At 39.3% G+C, this 23,984-nt stretch overlaps 1 protein-coding gene across 2 annotated transcripts in view; it reads right to left on the bottom strand.

The window, feature by feature from the left end:
* EPHA3 (EPH receptor A3) overlaps positions 1–23,984 on the bottom strand; it is a 234,182-nt gene that overhangs the window by 199,990 nt on the left and 10,208 nt on the right. For both annotated transcript variants that reach the window (XM_086763042.1, XM_086763049.1), the window contains exon 2: positions 16,096–16,160. In XM_086763042.1, the coding sequence (XP_086619168.1) occupies positions 16,096–16,160 (65 nt within the window). The remainder of the gene's footprint in view (positions 1–16,095; positions 16,161–23,984) is intronic.

Here is a 23,984-nt window from a genome sequence, read left to right as displayed (position 1 = left end):
TGGCACAGAGGTCTCATAGTTGTTGGTTTTTTAATTACTCTCTTCACTGAACAACACAGAAATAACAGACTTGAAGATACAGAATAATGCCAACTGGTTTAAATCCACTGATAAACTTCTAAAAACATTGCGTCTTATTGTTAGAAATCAGAGCTGATGGTAAATTTTTTACTTTGTCAACAAATGACACAAGGGCAGTTACAATTTGGGACAGGCCTCACAACAGAATCCAGCAACTGCTGCCTCCCACCCCTACCCTCCACCACGCCATTCTCATCCCACAGCTACTTTACAGAACCAGTAAAAGGAGTCAGCAGCTAGCCAGAGAAACACCCCAATGCTACAACATGAAGCTGCTAACAGCTTCCGACAGAATTACAGAGGGCTGCTATGGAAGGAGCCACTGCTCAGAGAGCTGCCCATTGCTCACCTTCACCTTTCGGTACCTCCAGAAACACAGACAGCCCTTTGGAGAGAAAGGACCATGCTGCCGTACAGACCACGGGCCACGAAGCAAACATGGATTCTCTTCTATTAGTGTAACAAATAGCAGGAAAAAAAAAATTCACTTGTCAGCCTATGGCTTTCTCAGTTTACAGCTTGCTTATACATAGCTATATATTTTAATGTATTTTAATCCTTCATTTTTCTCTCTCTTTCTGAATTATCTCTTCTCTTTAGCTCTTCTTCTCCTTAGTTCCATCCCCTTCCACACAACATTTGCTGTAGACATGTATTACATTGCCTTGTACAATTTTCCCCCATATCCCCGTTCCTTTCCATGTACAAAATGTCAAGTGTCACCAGAAAAAAAAAGCTAATACTAAACCATTCCTGCTGTCAGTTAGCCCAGTGTGATCTTTCTTGCACTATTCTTGTTTTACACATTTTTAAAGATTTGTGGACACTGAAATGGTTCTTTAATCCAATTTTGGTTTTATGCAAATTCCATGTTAATTAAATTATTCTGGGTTATTTCTAAGATTTTTCACTTTTTTTTTTTATTGGGCCATTCTCTCTCAGACAACACAATATGTCTTTATTATTTATTTTGACCTTTTGGCACTTCTACTTTATTATCATTTTAATATTGCCATTAACCATTCCATAACCTTTCCAGTTGCTCAGTGTACTATATACACTGCTCACACCACCCATCAGTGATTGCTTATTGCACTTCTGTATCCATTCTCTCTTCACAGCAAAGGCATTTATAGCCATTTTCAACTAATGATTTCTCTTCAGACACTTATTTCACTTCTGTCCTTTCCAGCCATGACTTTATCCCACTGAAAGTCGGGCACAAAATGTGGTGCCAAAATGTAACAGTTTATATTCATTGCAGTTCATCACATTTACAAAACTCTACTCACATTTAGGATGACAGAGGTGGGGAAAAAGAAAAACCAAACTACATTAACTAACCTCTTTGTTATGTTCAGTGCAGGAGCATTACTTGCATGAGGCCATATTTTACTCTTAGTTACACTGTAAATCCAACAAAATTGCTATGTCTACTATGGGTTCACACGTAGGTTAACAGCAACTTCAATACACTATAGACTCTAGAGCTCTGTCAGTACTTTCCTTGCTCCAGAGAGATAGACTTGCTAGAATAAAAGTGATTCTGTCTCCTGCTAAGAATCAAGTTTGAGAAACTTATCAGAGTAACTCTTCTAGACATCTTTTTCATTATTCCTCTTCTGTTTTTCTACATAACCTTTTCAACTACTCCACATTGTCAAAAGCATTCAGGTGGGAAGTAACTATGTCAGCTATGGTTATGGTTCTGACGCTCCTTTGCAAAAGCAAAGGCCTCCTAACATCATCTTGTCATCTGGCATACCTAAGATAAAAAGCTTTCTGTTATATACATATATTAAGAAGGAGTTGGTCACTTCCCACTCACACGTCCAGTATTTTACTCCTGTATCACTTTTTTCCATATCATTAGCAGCAGATATTGCAGAAGTTGTTGATTTTGCATATTTTTCAAATACTGTTAATACTCAATGCTACTTTTTACTATGACGTAGAATCAAACTTCAGTGGAAAACATAGTGAGCATGTATACAGATCCCTAAAGTGCTTCCCTCTTAAATCTAGAAACATATGCTTGAGATTTTCTAAAGGATGTTAACTGCTAGGAGTATAAACATCAACTTTCAAATATGCACGTACTTCTAAGGTTTTTTAAATTCTATCCATGTATTACGGTTTTGTGTAGTAAAACAGAGATGCTCATCCTGTGTGTGGTCATACCTATACCTTGCCATTGCACCCCATGTACCATGCCTCAGAAGCCCTCCAAAGTCAAAGGAAGCTTAGTGGAACAAGTAATTCCTATGCACGTGAGAACTAAGGAAGCCTGGCTTCATACAGATTTTTATCTAGTGCTCATCTGACACTAGGTCTAGGGATTCAGAGCTTTATCTAAACGATTTTCCCGAGACAGACTTTCCTAATGGTTGTCTTCCGTGTAGATACTGCAGTGGTTAATAACTACAGCTTCAGTGGGGCTACTCAATGGAAGACAAAGACCTTCTTACATGAAGCATAGGAATTACATACATTTGAGACCTACGCTGCCCAACCCCCTCCAGTCAAAAGTGGCTGAAATCGGGGAGATATTCTTCAAAAGTTATTAGAGATGGATGAAAAATAATAGAATTTATATCTGGATTACTAAAACCAATTTCCGTAATAGATCAAGCTAAACATGGCAGGATTCAACTCTAATATTGTTAAGTGTGCAGCCTTTTTAAAAATTATATATTATCATCATTTTTACTAATACAGCGTACAGGAACATGTATCTCTATACACATATGTTCCAGAGATGTCCAGCAACATCATAGCTGAAGAACGCCTTGCACTGACAACACACCTTACAGGATCTCTCAACCTTTGACAGAAGGTCATCAAATCAACTCAAGAATGCTTGTATCTTAAAAGAACAATTGAAATATAAAGCAATATAAATTACATTCTTCCAGAATATCCAACTCTTAAGAATACACACAGCTAATTCTGCACAATCCACAGCAAAGCACTGAAGAAAACCTCACATTATTCTCATCCTGTTGGTGCTTCAAGAGACTCCAGGTCTGGCACTCAACTATATTCAGTAAACTTCTCCCACAGCTGGTAGAACTTCACTGTATATAACAAGAGGAAACAACTGGACCAAAGTATTCACTGGCAAGAAACATGGACAGGAAGATTGGTCTGTTCTTCCTGTAATGCTGAAGGAGGGCAATTCAGCCATAAAAAGATAAGCTGAATGGAATCCTATCACACCCAGACTTGTTTTTCTCTTCCCCCTCCTCTCCTTTTTTTTTTTGTTTTATAAAAACATTTTAATAAAACCAAAAAGGAACAGAAATTACAAGCAGATTGTTTCTTGTCTGTTTCCTAGGTCTCTTCTATATGAGTTTGAAAAGGCAAATGAAAGGAAAAAAAACTTGTAAGGTTTTAATTAAAAAAATCTCTGTTTTAGAGAAGAATGCAAAAGGAAGATTTGAATCTGTATATTTAAATCAGTTTTTCTAAACAAGGCATAACCAAAGAGAAAAAAAAACAACAAAAACAAAACAAACAGTGCTCTAGTTAATAAACAAACTTGATTTCTAAATAAAACACATTGCAAGTGTACCACCTTTAACTCAACTAGTAAACTCGGTTAAACAAACCGACATCACATTTGACCAGTGTTTGTAAATATCTCTAACACGCACCAGTTAAAATGCATATGGTTTTAAAAAGTTCACTTCCAAACATGTCAGAAACAATTAAATATATATTTTATATTTAACATAAAATAGGATGGCAAACATAATCCTGCAAACTTTTGTACATCAGTCATTGCAAGAGTTCAAGGGTATACCTTCAGTTCAGATGCTTTCTTGCCGTACTGTTGAACTATTTCTGTTTTTAAAAGGACATAAATACAAAGAGATTATATACTGCATACAGATTAATAACATATCATATTACTCTTTTACACCTTCTATATTACTCTTTTACACCTTCAGAATAAAACACAGCTCCTAGTCAGGTAAAACTGTATTCTCTTTGTTCAAATCCTCAGAGTCACTATACTGCAACCTACATAGCACAGACTGCCGACCTTTCACTTTGTATCTCTATTAATAGTGGTTTGACCAAGTTAGCTCTGAGTTCAATGCTGCCCTCCACCTTCTAAAGCAAGACATTGCACTAGTGCAATCACATGCAATAACTAAATTTTCAACATGTAGTATACCACTTATCTGTTATTTTCCTAAAATCTTAAGAACACCAACACTCAGCATTTACTTTCTATTTCCAAAACATTCTCCATTCTCTCAGTTTCTGCTTACATTTTATTTAACAAAACTTCAAAATAAAATCACAAACTCTTTGGGAACTCAAAAGTGGAGTAGTCCACAATCCACCCTTTGCTACAGCACGAGACAGACAATGCACAGCCTTCTCTTCAAACTCTGTGTGAATTAAAGATGTGGCAGTACTAACATACAGTAAGTGGTTTGTTTGGGAACTGTTGTCCGCTCACCCAATTCTACCTCCTGTGCTTAAAGCGAGTTCCTTCATTTAGTCACATGCATACTTTGGAAATACCTCCAGTTCGTTCCCAGTCTACAAGATAATAATAATAATTCAGGAGTCCCATGGTCCCAGCAAATCAGTCCTGTAGGAGAGGGAAAATTTCCACCTGGGCTGCACATTTATTTTGCACACTACTTCACCGCCCCTGCCTGTCCCTCATCCACATAGTACTTTTCTACCAACCTTATTAACATTCACCCCTCTGGATGTTTTCATTGTAAGAGGATGTTCTAATCTGAAAACCATTTACTTCTGAATATATGCTGCTGAATTACAATGCCATCAGAAGAAGCACAGCTCAGCTTCTCCTCTAAACATTTCTTCAGGCTAAAACACTTCTACATAAATGCTCTACAGTTCAAACATTTATTACCAGGTTTCAGAGTAAAATTAAATTACTGTCATGGATACGTTATGTTTATTAATAAAGTGTCACAAAAATATTAGCGAAAGCTAAACAGGTAACACAAGGATATCAGGGAACATAAACGCTCAAGTTCCAGTAGCAAAGTTTGCTTTGCCAGGTTACACATCCCGTAAGTCTGATGGAATGCACTGCACATTATGTATCAAACTACACGGCCAGGAAGAAAATTAAATTCTAAAGTTCTGGCTGGGATTTTAATTTTGCACTAAGTGAAAAGTGGAAAAGCAAGAATCCTGTTTGTTTGAACTTCTAGTAAATATTTACAAAGAGGTTCATGAAGACAGAGTTCTGAACAGACAACATGCACAAATGTCATTGAATCAATCTCTGCAATATGAAGGAAGGAGTCAAAGTCACAGGGAAGCTGGGAGTTAACCCAAGCTCTGTCTCTCCCACAGAACCCAAAGGGTCCTGTCTTTCCTCTGACACATGAAGGTTGTTGTGGCATCTTTATTGCCTGCTGCCACATGGGAAAGAAGCTCCCAGTCTTCCAGATGGAAGGCAGTAAGAATAGCTTCACAAGTCATTTACATTGGGTTGCTTTTCTGCAGATTTCAATCTTGATTCTTCACTTGCCCCTCACAGCTCTCTCCACATAGGTTTTGACTGTTTAATGTAACTCTACCCAGAGTTCTCACCTTCAGTTCAGCTGCCATTACTTCCATTACCCTCTTTTTATTGTGCTCTTGTGCTCTATTCACCCTCAGGAAATATGTCTGCCTTTTTTTTTTTTTTTTTTTTTTTTAATAAAAGAAAACGCTCAAATCCAAAAAGCACTCGTGCTACTGAATTTTAAACAAATAAAGTCTCCCCTTCAGGCAGAAAATACAGGCTTAAGATTTTTTGCTATCATGGAAAAGGCTCCTGGGATTGAAAAAGGCCAGGAAAACATTCAGATTCTCGACAAACATGTCTCCTGTTATAAGAGTTTTTTGATAACAAGCTAGTACAGGACCAGAATTCTCCTTTTTAGGAGCTGTGGAGAAATAAGTCATACTATGCTGTTATCTTCTTTTTCCAAGAAATCTCAGCTTCCCCAGAACTCAACCAGCTTCTACATGTCAAATCCCTAGGTGGCAAAAGGAATGTAAAATAAAATACAATGTTGCTTGTGAACTGTTTCTAGACTGAAACACCTGATCAGTTACATTAGATAAGGCACCTACATTCCTACTTCACCCCCTTCTTGGATTTTTTTCTGCCATGCTAGTTCATCTCCCCATATTTAAGGAAGCTACTATGGCAATGAGCATGGCATCGTAACTATTAAGACTGCCCAATACCAAGACAGTTACAGGACAAAAGCATGTGATGTGAGGAAGCAGGGCTTGTTCAGTTTTATAAAGAGAAAAAACTAGGAAGCGGTGTAATTGCAGATTGCAACAACTTGAAAGGGACTTAACACACACAAACTCTCTTCAGTGGTGGCAGATGGCGTAGGAAGAGAAAACAGCCACAAACTGTGTCTTACGAGATTCAGATTAGGTATCAGGCAGAATTCTGTCCACTAGAAGCCTGTGCAGCACTGAAACAGGCTGCCTGAAGGGGCTGTGCTATCTCCATCCTCAGGGGCTTCCAAGAGTCTGCTATCCAAAGGCGTAGCTGCTGACCTGATACAAAGTTAGCAATAGTCCAGCACTCAGCAGGAAACCGGATGGACTAGACAGACAACATTTTATGATTCCTCTGATAATCTCTGAAGCTGAGACACATTTCAGTATCAAACTTTAAAATATATTCCAAGCAAAAAGTGGATTCTGATTTACAGCATTCTGCAGCCTGATCCATAACCAACACTAATGTTACCAACATCTCCCACTGGTCATAATTTTGGGCAACAGCAGAACTTGAAGCAAGTTAATTCATCACAACTTTTTTGTCAATATCAATGAAGTCCTAACAGGCAATAATTAAAGGATTGTTGTTCAAAATCTACCTATAATGTTTTAAGATAAGCAATTGACAAAGGATACAAACCCCCAAATTCCTACCATTCTCTAGCTTTTCTATACAGAAAGCACTGTATGTGAATGTTGACATCCAATTTAGCAAGCCTCAGCTACTGTAAACACTAACTCTCCTGCAGATTTAAAAGATTCACTTTGGGTTTAGGTTTTTATTTTGTTTCAAAACAAGAACACAGACAGAGTGATTCCAATTTTTTTCCCTGGAGTCTAACTAAAATCAATTGTCAGTCCCTCGAGGAAGGATGGTGTTGACTGCCTATACTTGTCTAACGTAACAGCATGCAAACCACACAGCAGCACAGCACTCAGCCATTCGAATGTGCGCTAACAGACAACTAGCAATCATTCTGTGTGTCTTAATCACCCTTCAGGGCTTCTGAAAACCCAACAGCTGGAAATAAGAGTTCTAGTCTGAGAGACATCGATGAATGGCAGTTAGACAGGGGAAACTAACGCACAGATGCAAGGACCAAATGTCACAGAAGAAAACTCACAAATTTCATCGCTGTATTATGTATAAGATAGTATCTACACAGAGTGCAAAGAGCCCTTAACCCAGCATATTCTTCTCAGGGCTCAACCACTGATTAAAAGCAGAACACCAGGACGAAACACGCATTTCACCACACCACCTCCCAGTTCAAACCAAGCACGCGAAGAACTGAACTGTCTGCCGCCTGCCACGCCCCGCAGCTGGACGGCACACCTAGAGGGAACCACAGCAGGTGCCTCAAAGGCCGTGGCAAACCCTGACCACGCGGGAGCCAAAAAGTGCCGGCCGTGCGCCCACGCCCCACCATCGCCCGGGGGACCGCGTGCCGCAGCCCGGTGGGGGCGGGTCGTGGGGGGCCGCGCTGAGGGAACAGCGCCGCCTGCCGAGAGCCGCCCGCCCCACTCCCGGCGCTGCCGCGGAAGAGGCCGGGGTCGGCGGGGCCGCTCCGCTCGGAGCCCCGCTGCCTGAGCCCCCCTGCTCTTCTTCGCTTTTGACTACCACTGACGCTGCTAATGCTAGGAGGACCGTAGCAGAAGTGCAAAGTGCTGTCTGAAACACTGTCCTAGCCTCCTCGCTCCCCGCCCCCCCCCCAACCCCCTCGAAATTTTTAATCCTCCCCGCGCCCCCAGGAAACCTGCCGCCCCTCTCTCTGCGGCCCCACGGCTGGCAAAAAGGCCCTGAACCACGCTGAGGAGACGGGGGGGGGGGCCCTAACGGCCAGCCCGGCGCCGGACCGCCGCTCCAACGTCTGCAGCGGGCGCGGCCGTTGGAGCGGTAACGGCCCGCAGGCTCTGAGGGAGGCAGGGAGGTCCCGCACGGGCCTTCGCTCAGGTGCCCCCCCGTTCCTCCCGGCTGCTGCTCACCCGCCTTCCAGCCGCGGGCCCGAGCCTGGCGTGGGCCGCAGCCCCGCCACCGCCCGGGGCCGAGCGGCCGCCAGCGCAGGGAAGGGAAAGGGAACCGGCGGGAAGCCCCGAAGCCCCTGACACCGCTCCCCTGGGGGGCTTCTCCCCACCGCTGCTCCTGACGTTTTCGAAAGGCTAACAGGGAAATGACCCTGGGGAAGTTAAAGGGTGCGAAAGTAGGAGATTGATCAAGAGAATCCTCAGGCTGTTTTCACAAACAACTTTGAAAAATGGGGGGGGGGATTAAGCAACACACGGGTCTCCCGCCTAGAAACTACGGTATCTACTGTATTCTCAGTCTCCCTGCTTTAGCCTAGCAGCCGGCAAAGCATCAGTGCACTTACACGCCGACTTACCAATCCTTTTCAAAAGAACAATGGTAAGTTGTAGAAAATACTATTCTACACGAACAATCATTTCACACGGAATATTTTCAGAAATCTGGAAGAAAAAAAAATTACAAGTAAAATAAATGACCTACCAAAACTATTTAGGCTATAAACAATAATGCACTACGCAGAAAAACTACCAGGCGAAAACGTTTATGGGCGTTTTTAACTGGAGACTGCAGCCCCTCTTCTTGTGGCCTTGATGTTATAAAAACAGTCTTAAAATCGACCGTATTGTGCCCCGTGATAAATAATGGTGCATTTCATGACAGTTACTGTATTTACTCTGTTCTATTCTGGTTTATGCAAATAAATTCAGCACAAAAGAAAATGAATAAAGTAAGCATTTTCTTTACAAAGGGAAAAATATCACATGGTGATCAGGCCATTCGAGAGAACTTCTCACAAACGGCCTGCATTTATGCTGACAAGGCTGACAGAAATAAAATTCTGCCCATGAGGAGAATGATGTCGTTTCTAAGCTTTGAAAGTTAAAAAGAAAAATTGGAAGCTGAAGTATCTGCAATTCCAACTCTAAATAAGATCTTTATTTAACATGCGGAACAGAAGCCAAAACTTGCCTTTTTTTTTTTTTTGTACTTGAAACCACGGAAAACTGATACCCAACGTTCAGCAACCCATTACCAGTAAGTAAAGTGACTGATGAGGCTAATGAAATATGGGAGATTTTTCTATATTTTTCTATATTCTATAAAAAATTATAGAAGGACATTGCACTTATTGTCCATTCAGCTTTTTTTGCTGTTGCCTTTAAAAAAAAAAAAATAGAAATCTCATAATTTGAAGTAACATAGTAAAAATACTAGTTTCAAAAGAAAGGGGAAAAAAGGGTTTGTCCCTCCCTTAGAAGTGATCATGGAACAGAAATTAGCACACTTTTTACTTTATGTAAAGTTAAAAGTTGTTTTTAAAATGTACCAAACACAGTACCATTACAATTATGTTGAATGTCTCAAACTAATGAAATACAGTCTACAATTATAAAAAACAACACATATGAAGGATATCAGTGCTCCACATTTTAAAAAGGCATTTCTTTCTGATAACGATTCCTAACAAGAGACAGTCATAAATACAATTGTGAAGTAATACACATGATCACAGGTTTTTTTTTTGTAAAACATTTCTCCCGTTTGTTTATTCAACTCCACCTATTATTTTTTATTTAAAGTTCTGTTTTAAATGCATGTTTAATACAAGCAGCTTAAGATAGTGTGCAGATGAAACAAAAGTCAAAGCCAGCTAAGGAACACCAAAAGTACATTCTACCCTTGACTACTTGCATACTGCTGAAGACATCAAAAAAACTTTTCCATTGTATTCAGAAAAGCAGTACTAAACAGTGTGGTTATCAATTTAACAATATTCATATAATTAATCATCTGACATATCTCAGCTTTATAGTGCTAAAAGTAAAACCTATTAGAAAGGGGAAAAAAGTACAGTACAAGTAAATTTATTTTTCAACATGTTCATATTTCATGCAGAAGCAGCACCCACAGACTGAAAAACCCACCACTGCATTCTGATTCAAGGCTGAGTGTGAATTTAGAGATTTTAGTTCAAAAGAGACAGATTTTTAAGTGTCCCTCTCCAAATCAAAATCATTCACATTACAGTAATAAAAAATAAATTCAAATTGTTTTATTCTAGTAGGAAGAAAACCAGAAGTCTAACAGTGAGAAATAGCACATGCTTGATTACAGAAATTTGTAGGTGAAGGGAAGAACTCAGGAAAGCTACAGCAGAACTGCTCTTAACACCATCTCTTTCATTATACTAAAAAAAGGAGAACAAAATGAAACATACTTTCAATGCACCCTAAAAGCAAATATCTTACTAGGAAAAAAAAAAAGTATATTAACCCAAAAAAATTACTTTCTCAATCAGCCATTCAGTGTAAAACGAAACAAAGTCTATGATTCACAAAAACAGAATCCCAAGTGGTTTATTTCAATCACCAAAATAGTCTGCTTGCATTTCAGACCTGATACGCAAGTCGTGAAAGGAAGGGTGACAGTAGGAAATATATAGAGTTGTAAGGAGACCAGAACTCAGGCAAAACATAGATAAATCTTGGTTTTAACAGAATGCATTGTCTTAAGTAGTACTAAGGAAATTCTGCTGCTAATGAATAGGAAAATGAAAGTGTGTAATAGTATAACATTCCTGTTTTAAATTTTGGAAACAAGTACTGTTTTTTAATTTTACAAAGGTACCTTTCCGTTTCAATCTTTTGTCTCATATCAATTGTTTGATATCATTTGTTTTACTCTGAAATTAATTTTCATAACCATCTGGTGATTTTGGTAATACTCCCCACTTCAACTACAGTATCACTTAGAAGTTGACAAGATAAATTTGGTGTCTCAGACAAAAAAATTAATACAGACTGAGATGTTAATCGGTATCAAAAGAAAACTAGAATTAGGTTGTTTCATAAATATTTGTATTTGTTGGCCAGTTTCAAGTTTTTTGGATGGCTCAGCTGTCCTAAAATTCTGCAGTGGTGTGAAAATAAGACACATATGTAGGGAAGAAAAACTTTCTGTGTGCCCAGCTGAAGGGAAGGCTGAAGCATGACACCAGGAAACTCACTGGCATTAAGGACCTACTGCAAAAAAACTTCAATCACAGATGCAATTAACCGCAAGACACAAAGCTGCAGGAAAACAAACCTCATTATTTCCACCACTCATGGAAATACTTATTAATCTTGAAAACATCTTCCTTATAAACAGATAAACTTTCCATTCCCAGTGGCCTGAATAACTGATTCTTGAATGCAGCTTATTTGAGGAACTGCACAAGTTTTCCTCTACCTTCATCATACAACGGATGCTTATTTAGTCAGTCTTCCTCAGTCACCGTGTCCACGATATCCCACCAAAAAAGGCAAAGAAGTTTTTACAGTGCCACACATTGGACAACTATTGAAACCAGAACAAATACAGCCAGGCAGACTGCCATTTTCATGGGTAGGCAGCACTACAGTGTAATGTGACAAACTACTTTCAAGCTTTTGAAATATAAGAAGGGAGGCATTTTCTTCATTTTCACTTGCATTTTTGGATTCTAACTCAATTTTGGCTGATGGAAAAACTCTCATTAACCTCAGTTATGCATTCTGTAGCCTTCCTAGCACAACACAAACTATTACAGAAGCAAGGAATGTTACCCTTCTCTCCTCTAGTACCTACAAACCAGTTTCCATTACTGACATCATCGGCTTGCTTTGTCCAAACGATCACAAAAGTGATCACTAAGGAAAAGCAGTTATTCACACCAGATTTTCAAAGCACTTCAGTGTACAGTCAGCAGCTGAAGTACATGCCCAAAAGCTTAAGGCACTGAGCACGGCCAGCTTTCAAAGAAGTCAGATGGTTCTGAAGAAACTCGGTGACCCAGGAAACTTCTGTCATGAACAAATACAGTATTATTTCCCAGTAAGTTTTTTAAAATTTTGCCTGCAATTTACTAACTTTGGTCACATACAGAACAGGTTGGGTTGTTTGGTTGTTTTTTTTTTTCTTTAGCTTGGTATAGGGGTTGTTTTTGTTGCTGCTGTTGTTGGTTTTTTCTTACAGTTATCTATTACACAATAAGAATAAATGCCAGAACATTCTTTTCTCTAGCTACAAGCAAAATAAAATAAGCACAATTTCTTTTTTACTTTTTTACTGACTACATAAAAAAAAAGTGCCCAAAAATTTCAAGTCCATATATATAAGTAATAAACATGTAAAGAGCAAGTCAAAAGTTGGGGGACAGCAGAATGACGTAGTGTGATTATGTCACAAATATATAAATATATCTTTTTTTTTTTCAAACTTCCCAAAGAACATGGACCTAGAGTCAAATTAGAAACATCATTTAAAAAAAAAAATGCTGAAACCAATACAACTACTTGTATGAATATGCAGAGTGGGATTTAGACTGTACTCTTTTTGTCCTGTATGAATTATCCATCACATTTCTATTCTATATTATTAAAGTGACTTGCTTTTTTATCCTCCCAACCCCCACATCTGTGCTGCTGTAATTTACATGAATTGCAGTTAATGATCACTTGTGTTATGCTTAATCAGCATATCAATAATATACTCTGCACAGACTAAGTAGCTCTTCTTTCTTTCCCCTTTAATGAAACCTATAGAAATGGAACTGGTATTTGACTGACTGGCATTTCAAAAAGGTTGCCTAGGCAGGTGCTGGAGATGGTAGTACAGGACCACAGGCCTTGTGGCTGCTGCCAATCATGCTCAAGCATCAGGAAAGCCCACTATTTTGTTTTTTTTTTTAATTCCGTTGCCTTGCTATCTAGAGGGGCCGATGCTTTGCACTTTCAGGGATTTTAATGAGCTTGACCAGATCAGCGTTACTGGGGCCAAGACGGCGGCTGTGTGGGATGGTTCAAGGAGAGATCACATTCTTACAGGGTGATATTGTCAACCATGGTCTAAAACACTGCCATTAGAGTGGTCTTCTGTGGGACAAAGAAATCTTTGAATACAAATGAGCTATAAATCTTAACATGAATATTCACAAATTTCTGAAAAGCTGTTATTATATATGCCCACGTCAAGCCAGACTTAATAAAGAAGAACCATTGAATGCTGAAAATTTCAACCAAATCGGGTCATTTTGCCAGAAATCAATCAATATAATGTATTGATAAGATAAAATTATAAACTTAGTAAGAGATTAAACACTTCGGCTAAATTATTTTTTTAAATTCTGTAAGTCACTGGCCTCAGTATACTGACATTTATGGCTTCAGATGAGAACACTGCATGCTGGAGAAGAACTGGCACAACACCAATATTCTCATTTGTGAATCACAGCCTCAAGTGTGGCTCTATTAGCTTTACCTTGTAAATCACCACTATGCTATTAGCAATCTTTCAATATGATGTGACATCTTTATTATAATGTTTTTCCACTAAAGTTTAAGTTCATATTTTAGTTAGCTCAGAGACAGATGCAGCCATATTTACCAGGCTTAATTAATTGACTATAAATAAAGGGCTGTAAAAAGAAAGCATCTGTTCCACGATGTTCAAGTTGTCATCATTTTACAGCAAGATGCCAATTCAGATAGGATATTACTATTTCTATATTGCACATTCAGGTTTCAATATGTAAGCTTAAAATTTCACAGTATTTTGAATGCTACAGTTTAGAGTCTCAGTTCTCTTACAAAAACACTCAAAGTACATGACCTACATTAATTTACTACCATGCAATTTTTAACTAAGAATTTCATTAACTTGTAAGAACATCAGTACAATTCCATTATTTACTTTGGCTTCGATATCTGTGGATGTAACAGTAAATAGGAACAGCATGCACAGACATAAAAAACTAGTTGTGCTGAATTTACCTGACAAAAACTTGCAGAAGCTAAAAAAAACCTGCTTTGAGAGATATAGGGGCCCTTTTTGGTGAGATAATGTAGCACATCTGTTTTTCTTATAGCCCCCAAGATTCCCTGTATCATTCCCTACCAACTGCTTTAGGCATCCAAGGCAAGAGAGGCACAGCTGCAGGGAGCTGAGCAGTAGATCTGCACAGCTGCAAGGAGATGAACAGAGCAGAAGAGTAAAAGAGAGGAGGGCAGGGCAGCTGGAAGAAAAACAACAACAACAAAAAAAAATGCAAGCAGAGACCAAAAAAAACTGATGAGCTAGAAATTGCTGGAGAGTTCCCTCTTGGACATCCTGTTTATAGAGGTTTCTTATTGGGAAAAGTCAGCAGGAACAGCCACTAGAAAGAAACATAAACCCTCTTCCCACTTCTTCCCCATGAGAATGGAACAATTTGTTCAGAGACACAGAGAGAGATCCATGTATAAACTCAAAAAATAAACCAAGCCTTAATCCTTAAATACTGCTAAACACCTGCATAACACTTAATATCAAGAAGGCACTACTTAAATATTAACAACTGAATCCCATAAGGCAGACATGCAAAAGTTCTGTTACCACTGATCTCTGCAAAAGGGATAAAGGTGAAGTAACAGCTTGCCCAAAGCTGCAGAAGAATCAAAAAGCGGATGTAAACAATCTGACAAACAAACCAATGACCAAATACCTGTCAATACAAAAAATTCAAAATACAGCTAGTTTGGGAAAAGGACAGTCACTGGACTCTTAGCTAGCAACCCCTCGCATTTATCAAGACTAGAGACAGCATTTTCCAAGGACTTGGAAGTGGCAGTACTCTCTGGCAGAGATTTACTTGTAGGGCAGAAGACATAGGCAGAGACACATGAGAACTTCTAGTTGTTGTCATCCTAAAGGTAGAAAACCGAAATAAGACTGTGATAGAAGAAAAAAAAAAAAAAAAAAAAAAAAGAAAAAAAAGCACCATGAGGGTAGGCACAGGGGACAGGACAGTAAGAGAAGGAGCCACAAGTCTCAGAATGCCTTCTTTTAGCAAAGACTCAATGGCACAGTCTTCCCTGAGGGCGAGGGAAGCTCCAGACACCAGGGCTTCAGCCTGGCAAGTGATTTTTTTCATTCAGGGGATAGAAAACAGGAATGCAAGAGTCTCCTTGCGTATCTGCGCTATGCAATGTAGAAAAAGAGTAATGGGTTGTTCCTACACACACACACACTCCACAGAGACAAGAAGTTGGGGAGGGACCAGATATCAGCACCACTGGATGGCTATGCACTGATATTAAGTTGTCAAAAATTTTAAAAATAGACAGGTAGCAAATGCTGTGCAAAAATGATGTAGTTAGCACGTTCAAAAGCACAGATGCTCTAAGACTGCACTTTTACTTTTCCAAATAGAACGTCTTAAGAACATTATGTAGACATTTCTTTAATAACATTTTACCTCATAAGTAATAGTACTTGAACAATTCAGCACAAAACTTACCAAACAAGTACTTACATTACCCGCTTACGTCCACACATTTTTCACCTTCCACTATTTCCATCTGAATAAATTAGCACGTAATACTATGAAGTAGTCTCATGAACACCATTTAGAAATGCACATTTTGATAGAGGAGTATTTTTTTTGTTCAATGCCCCTCTTGCTTTCATTTTCTCCAATACAAGTGAGCTCTTCCTGGGGATTACATGCAGTGCGATGCATGTTCTAAAGAGAAGGCACCACGGCTACATAAGCCGTAAATCCCAGGTTTAGAGCAGACTACTTTTGAAGCTCTAAAGAACCTGCGCTATTGCACAGTGTCCTCTGAAGAGGAAACAATGGTTAAATAGCACATTGGTCTGTAGCAGCACTTTTCCATTTCACAGTCCAGTGAACTCACCCCATGTGATGGGTAGGAGATCCAGCCCAGCTCCCCTTGAATTGTTTTTGAATCCAGCAGGTTAACTACAAAAGAAGACAAAATGAAGAGGAATGAGTTTCATTTGCCTCCGTCCAGTTAACCTCAGTTACCCATACCAAGAGATGTGTTTATTTGGGGACCTTGTGAAGCAGCTGATTTGTTCAGGTGGCCTGGCAGCTAGCTACAAAGAAGAAAAAGACAGACAAATGAAAACGATTGTCTTGTTTATCTTAAAACACAGTATGAACAGCAGACGGGGGAACTTTTCAAAACAAAAAAAAAAGTGACAAAAAACAAACAACGGATCACTGGCCAAATTAATTACAGCAGGGGGTGGGAACAGAGCTCTTCTATCAGCTGCACAAACTACAGCGTTTTCCCCTCGGACGTGTGAAATTTGGGTCAATGCATCTAACTACATAGGTGAGATCTGAATATTTTAATCATTATTTGATTAAAGGCTTGTATTTGGCATATATAATTTTCTCAGAATATAGGAATAAATAATGAATGCTGATTAAAGTCTTCCCTGCAGTTTTCTTCCTTCTGATCTAATTTGTTCTCTAATTGTCTTGCAGTAGAGAAGTGTCTTCTAAATGTCATGTGTAACATATTAGATACAAAAATAATTATTTACAATGTTACAAGTTCAGACAAACCTACTTTTAAAGAGGGTCATCAATTCATTGCTATTCTTGCTGTTAGCTTTTTTTTTTTTTTAAGGCATGCAATAATTTTCAGAGTAGGAAGGAAGATTTTATTTGTAAACCATCTGATATAGACATTTCCCAGTCAATCAAATCACAGTGGTTTTATACCCATTTTAAAACATGACAGGAATTTAGAATAAACAAACAAAAATTGAAGGCTATTCTTCTTTGGTATTTACTTGGTTTTTTTACAAGCACAAAAATAAATTCTGTTCCTTATCCTGGCCATATAGTCTCCAAGTGCTTAATCACACAGTTCCCTAACTAACCATTTATTTACTAACATAAAGCAGGACAGGTGAATTGATACAAAGTATCATACAAAATTAGACTCTACATAAATACAACCAATGAAAGACTAGTACACAACATGATGACGCTGTTCACAACTGCACCAATCTGTGCACCTTCAATATTTATTATCTGCAATTTGCGCTTACTTTCACCGCCCCCTCCCCCCATTTTTTTTCCTTCAATATGGAAACTTCTGACAATGAGAAAAGAAATAAATCCCATCACGTGGAAGGGTCTTTTAACACCCGAGAATGAAGAATCTATTAGAGGTGGCCACTGTAGCAGTCTGAGCAGCTTCAGCTACTGATTATAAGCCTGAAGAGCTGTCACTGCTCCCAGAACCAGATGGTCTGGGTATCGGTGCTCAGAGAAAATAAAAGAATAAGACTAGGAAGGGAAAGAATGAGGGAAATCATCTATGCATCGGCTAAGTTAAGCTATTTGTGTTATTTCATCATTAGCCTTTTAACTGCTGTTTAATTTTCGACATCACTTTAAAAAAAAAAAATAGATCAATGAAGAGGTTTTTTTCCTGATATTTGGATGTACAGGAGGAGACACAGTAAGGAAAAACAGATGTACACTATTAGAAATAAGACCATCTTATAAACAACCATAAATATACACATTTGTCTACATCTGTGTGCACACGCATTTGTGCTGTGTATGTGTACACATGCAGTGCAATACTAGCACGGATGAGCCGCTCTACCATCTCTGCGAGCAAAAGTGGTTTTTCCCCCTGCAGTTATACACCCGTTTAAAAGAAAACAACAGTGTTTTGAATTTTTACCTACATCAATAAACAAAATAAGGTTCCCAATCCTACAGAAATAACATAATCCAGTATTGTATCTTTCTTAGCCCTGAGTTTATCAATAATTAAATTCTCAATCACCTACACAAAGAAAAATCTATCAGTCCTTTATGGAGTGCATAGGGCCCTAGGCAAACTATTCTGAAGCAAGGTTTGCATCTATAAAAAGGAAATATTAATAAAAATTGGAAAGGAAAAAGTGCACTTCTTGCTTTTGTGACCACAAATTCCCATAGATTATGGATCTCCTGGGATAAGACAGATATGTTTGTTGTGCATCTGCAATATATGGTTGTGAAGGAAGTATGACTTCTGAGGTAAATTACTTGGCAATAAGTTGCTAAGGCAAATCACTCTGAAGTAAACTTAAGTAATATATTTACTCTTTAAGAATAAGCTTTTTGAAAATGTGATTGCAGCCACTCTGAAATGTATGAATTCAGTCCAAATTCATCAGCCTGAGCTAGAAAAACAAACAGGCTCACAACCTGCTGGTAGTTTCCCTCTCCAGACATGCCAAGCAGCCTAGCAGTCAGAATGTGCCCTCAAGGTGCAGATCCACGTTCAGCATCACTGTCCGTATCTCTCTCTGCCTCCTCCCTACTGCCTGCCTCTCTCTCACAGCAGGTTTACCAGGTTACCAGCTACTCCTATGAGAGCCACTCACAAGCACTACAACAGGGCCACGGGGGCAATTAAATATTCAGTGCAAACCATATGTGCCCCGCGACAGGTGGATGCCCCAGCCACGGGGCAACTTCTGTTGCAATACATTGAGCTCAAATCTACAACATTAACAATTTTTTTTAGCTTCTTTCATTCCACCTTCCTTATTTTCCTCATCTCCTTCAAACTGGCACTGCTATGCAAACTACTTTTCTATGCTCATATATGTTTCACTACACTTTAGAAATCCTTAGAAGGGAAGTTTTCACACTGATCTAGGCTTCTAGTTCAGATGCAGGTCAGAGAATGCAAGTAGGTACCCAAAGAGGGTGCTACAAATGCTCCCACTACCAACAAACAAACAAACAAAAAAACCCCAAACAAACAAAAAAAAAGCAAAGCTATGTTCCAGACCTACAACTTTATTAGTAGTTTTATGCTGAACATTTTTATATGCCTTCATACTGCACAGTCTTCAACTTCCTCCATTTTCATTTGTGCAAAAAGGAACAAAGCTTGTTACGTCAAGTAGGTATTTAATATCTAGTAGAGCAAGATCAGAAAACCTTAAGTTCCTTCACCAATCTAGCCACATGGTCTTCAGTAACTATGAAGGCTACTCTTTTTTTTTTTTTTGTGAAATGCCAAGAAATTAAAGCCCCGAGGAGGGAAAAAATACCCAGAGAAAGAAAACATAATTATACTGACCCCCTAGATCACTCTAACTTTGCCTGTATGTCTTTAGCATTTGTCTAGGAAGAACTGTATTACAGGTAAGTGGAAACATAGAGTAGACTGCCCAAGTGCTGAAATTGTTTAGAATCCAACTGAAATTCATACACACAACACTTTTTCCCTATCAAAAAAATTGGGAAAAAAAATACTTTTCATCAAAAGCGTACTGTTCTTTAATAGTACCCAAAATGCAAAACACATTTCCTTTCAATTAGTCACCTGAAAAAAAACACCTCCCTCTCCCCAAAAAAAGCTTCTATGACACTCATTTTTCCTGTGATTTCAAGAGAGTTGTACACCCTGATAGAGAGCAAGCAATGAATACAGAACTTACAGGCTGCAGCGATCATGGTTCCTAGACAAAACTGGTAGGGAAGAGTAGTGTTACATTTTGTCATTATACGTCCTAACATTACATATTAATCTGGAAATTGAAGGAGGAAATAGCATTTCCCTACACTAAGACTCAAGAAATACATAAAGAATAGATTAGATATTAATTGTCTGATATTCAGAGATATTCAGTCAGATCATGATGAGTGGGCATACATTCGTGTGACCCTAACATTTTCCCACCATAATTAAAGTTAAATTAAAGCCAATGTTTACACGTACTACAACTGCCTAAAGCCATGTCTTTACCAGATGAAAGAGGGATCTGGAGTGAAGAGTTTAACCTCTTTTGTGGCACTGTCCTGTGCAAGGTGTGTGTCTTTAAGAAAAGACAAAAACCAAATAAATAAAAAAAAGAAGTCAAGCTACTTCATGCAGCAATGCAATTTTCTTTCATTGCAAGGGTAACAAGCAGGTACTCCAGAGCAGCTGGCCCAGTGAAGAGCATGGCTCTGCAAGCAATCATAACTACAGATCAGATATGATCCTAACGTCAAGGGTTCTATCACCCACAACTCTCGTGTTCTTAAATGGGGTATTGGGGAACAGAAGATGATGAAGGTTGTAATATTCTGTTCCAAAAATAAAGCTAATAACTCTTCTTCCTTTCCTTTCTATTACTTCTTTCCAGAAAAGAGTAAACAGACAGTTTTACAAGTCAGGCCACATGAAAGAGAATCAGGATTTCCAGGCTCTTTCTGAAGCTTATGCTTTTCTTGCCTAGCTCACTTGCACTTCTTCCATCTCTTCCTCCTGCAAAACTGTGTGAGTACCATTCAGCTAACGCTTACAGAGTCTCTGAGGTTGACCAGCTGATTACTAAGCTTAACTCTTAAACTAGCTGAACAGCTTTGTTGCTATGAACAATCCTTTCCTACAGAATGCCTGGAAAAGGATCACCGGTTATGCTAAGGAGACACAGAAGAGTTCTCATTGAGCAACTTTTAAAAAAAAAAAAAAAAAAAAAAAAAGTGTGCTGTCTAGTAATCCCAGTGTCCTGCATTGGTTATCATCCTGTAAGTAACTCCCTTTAAAACTAATGGTTAGTATGAGGGAGAATTTACTGGTATTAAAATACTGCAGTGCTACACAAACTGAGGAACCGTCACTTCTGCCTCTGAAAATCAGTTACTTGGTCCTTCTGCACAACATCCTTGCTCACTGAACTGCACACCGTAGCTATTTCTGCCAAGTGGCAGCATACCAGCAAAATACCAATTAAGAGCATGTTCTCTTTTTAGAAGCTTTCTCCAGCCCAACTCTTCTGGCCTTCCCCACTCACAACCACAAGCGGTATTAGTTCCCTCAATACGCATTACTGCCCAGGCGGTAAAGATGGATCTCTTTCCAGCAACTGCAGCAGGGACCTGAACATGAAATGAAAAGCTCGCTCACTCTCCTTTTTGTGGCATCAGGCAGAAGATGAATGAGGGCTTGGGCAGGATTTGGCACGCAGGCCCACTCGCACTACCAGAAACTGCTTCCCGTTTGAGAGTGATGGCAGAGGGCCTACCACGAGGCTCGTTAGCAGTAGGTTTCATCAGGGGTAAATAATGCCAGTGAAAGAAAAAACTGTAAAAATAAAAACATACCTGAAACACAGTCTGAAAGCAGCAGCATTTTCAGAAACACGTGGAATTAACAACTGCTACACAATGAACCAAACACAGTATAAATAAATTCCCCAGCAAAAAAAAGTAAAGAGACAGACATTGAGAGCCAGGTAGAACCACCTCGAGATCCCCCACACTGCCTAAGAAATGGGGAGGAAAGCCTGCAAAGAGGTAACTGGCAATATCTGAAGAAGAACACACGAACAACTTCATGACTGGAAAGCATTTCCAAATCATATTCTTTGCATAGAAAATACAGAGTAATAGTCAATGAGGTAAAATATATAAAATGTTTCTCCTTGAACCAATTAACACTTCCAATTAAAAGTTTAAAAAAAAAAAAACCCAAAGAACAAGAAACCACCACTGTTTCATCTTTTCCTGTTTGGCATCAAACTGTCAGTTTAGAAATATGCTAGTTAGTTATTAAAAAAATGCTAACAAATGGGGAAAATTACATTTGCTATGCAACCAAAAAAAAAAAAAAAATGGTGAATGCCCATAATTAAACATGTCATACAATCCTGAGCAGCAAAGAAAATACTTTGTGGCAGAAGTCAGACAGAACTTGGTTTTGGGGTGGGACAGCGTGGAGTCAGTGCAAACCCTGACGTACATTTTTAGAATGGTGGCCTCTTCCTGGCAAAGTGGACTTGCACCTGGATTTTCATCCACCTATGAGTACAGATCTGAGTCTTCTCAATTCTTCATTTACCCAGCAGTGGCGAAAGTGAAATAAGAGCCGCAGCAGAACAGTTTTGTGCCTTTGGTTTATTCTGAGTCTAGAAGCGACATCTACAGACAGACAGGCTGGGCCCAGGCAAAGCCAAAGTTGCCGCTTGGTGCATTCACTGTAATTCCAACTAGGATCAGCTCTCATGCTGATGTTGCTGAAATCATGCTGAAATTTGCTAAGGCAGACAACAAGATCTTTGAGAAGGGACATTAAATAAGTAAAATCAGTAGATAAGAAACCACTCCATGAAGCAATGCTAACCAAGGCGATACTCTCTTCACGGAAGGGTGTTCAACAGTGAAGCCTGGTTCTAAGCAGCAGACTTGGGGCCCAATTCGCTGCTTGCCCATTAACAAAAAAGACAAGTCTCCTGTGATTTTACGGTCCTACATTTTCCCTCAAATGTTGTAATGAAGCTGCTGTTACTGCTCAGAAGAAAGAGACCTTAGCATAAGAGATCTGCTAGGTTCCCGTCTACTAGCTCTGCTTTTACAGCTGCGTCTCCCTCCAGCCTGAGGCACCCTAGGAAGCAAAGTGACAATAAGCTACGCAGAGTAAAGTCTCCTAAAAACAGCCAATAGAACATACTTTGTAAAAGCATATCCAACCCAAGTGCCAACAAAGTTTGGCCCATTTACTCTACAATTCTTCTCTAAATGTGGGATTTCTCAGTGAGATTTCTGCTACAGCTCAAAGCCAGACTACAGTCCTTTGAGAGGCACAACGCTGTGAGGTCTGCACTTTCAACCCTTCTTGCCTATGCCATTATCCTGTACAATATAAATATGATTTTTTGCAGAACATTCCAAATTTGGCAACTGTCATGTTCAATCTGTGGTTAAATTGCTGACTGAAGAACTCCACCAGGGCAAGGGCATGAGATGGACAAACAAGAGAAAACCAAAATGAATTACAAAACAGTTGCCTCCATTACTTTCATTTAAATGTTGTTCACTAAATAACTGCTTCCAAAATTAAAAGATTGTGTTACAAATCTCAGGTGAAAAGACAAAAAGCTAGTAAGATGCATCAGGTTACCCCATTGATTATTGCTTCTACAGAATACATATGAGGTTCCTATATCAATTTGGATTATTTGGCAAATTCTATTTTTATTGCAGTTGCGCTCAGCTTTTTAAGAGGAAGCATTTCATCAAAACATATCTGAGGCCAGACTTTGATACCTCAGTTTTTCCTACAGCTGAATACTGAAGCAGGAACCTTAGCTGAATACAAAGCAGGAACCTTAATGCAAGTTTCTCTCAAAAGTCTGCCATGAAGGAGGGAACACAAGACAGTGATGAGCAATGCAGGAATGCCCATAAATAAAACAACAGATTGTAAACTGCAAAGCCAGAGCCCATCAGGGAGGCTCTACGACCACACAGCAGCCCTCTCCCTGCTTGCTGTGCACAGGATGAATTTCAGTGCTGCTGGGGATCATCAGCACTCCCGTGCTCCCTCCATGGTGGCTCAGACCATCCTAGCCAGCAGCCACAGCTGGACGTGTGCCTCAGCCCAGCCAGCCTGGCTCCCATCACCTGAACTCTACGCCAAGTAGAAGCTCTGCAGCAGCCTTCCTCCATTCACTAAGTATGGAGCCTGTGTGCGGAAAAGGGACAACGCTATTCTAAGTCTCCTGAACAGACAGGACAATGACAATCAGGTCCAAAAATAAAAGCCTCACATGAGAGGTTTCAGAGACCAAAACCACAGAAATATACTGTCCCTTAGCAGACAAAACTGGAACTGCTTTCAAAGCAGAACAGAAAACAAGTAAATATTTCATCGGTAGAAATCTTATGAGTGTTCATGTAAAACTAAAAGCCGTTCCCCCCAGTCCTGCTGTGGAAGGACCCCAAGCGGTAGGTAAGGCTAGGCAGCGTATGTAAAGCTTTCATCTT

This window comes from Chlamydotis macqueenii, chromosome 1 (genome assembly GCF_036417535.1).
Source record: "Chlamydotis macqueenii isolate bChlMac1 chromosome 1, bChlMac1.mat, whole genome shotgun sequence".
Taxonomy (NCBI): Eukaryota; Metazoa; Chordata; class Aves; order Otidiformes; family Otididae; genus Chlamydotis; species Chlamydotis macqueenii.
The sequence above is the reverse complement of the archived record's forward strand: the minus strand, read 5'-3'. Positions and strand labels throughout refer to the sequence as shown.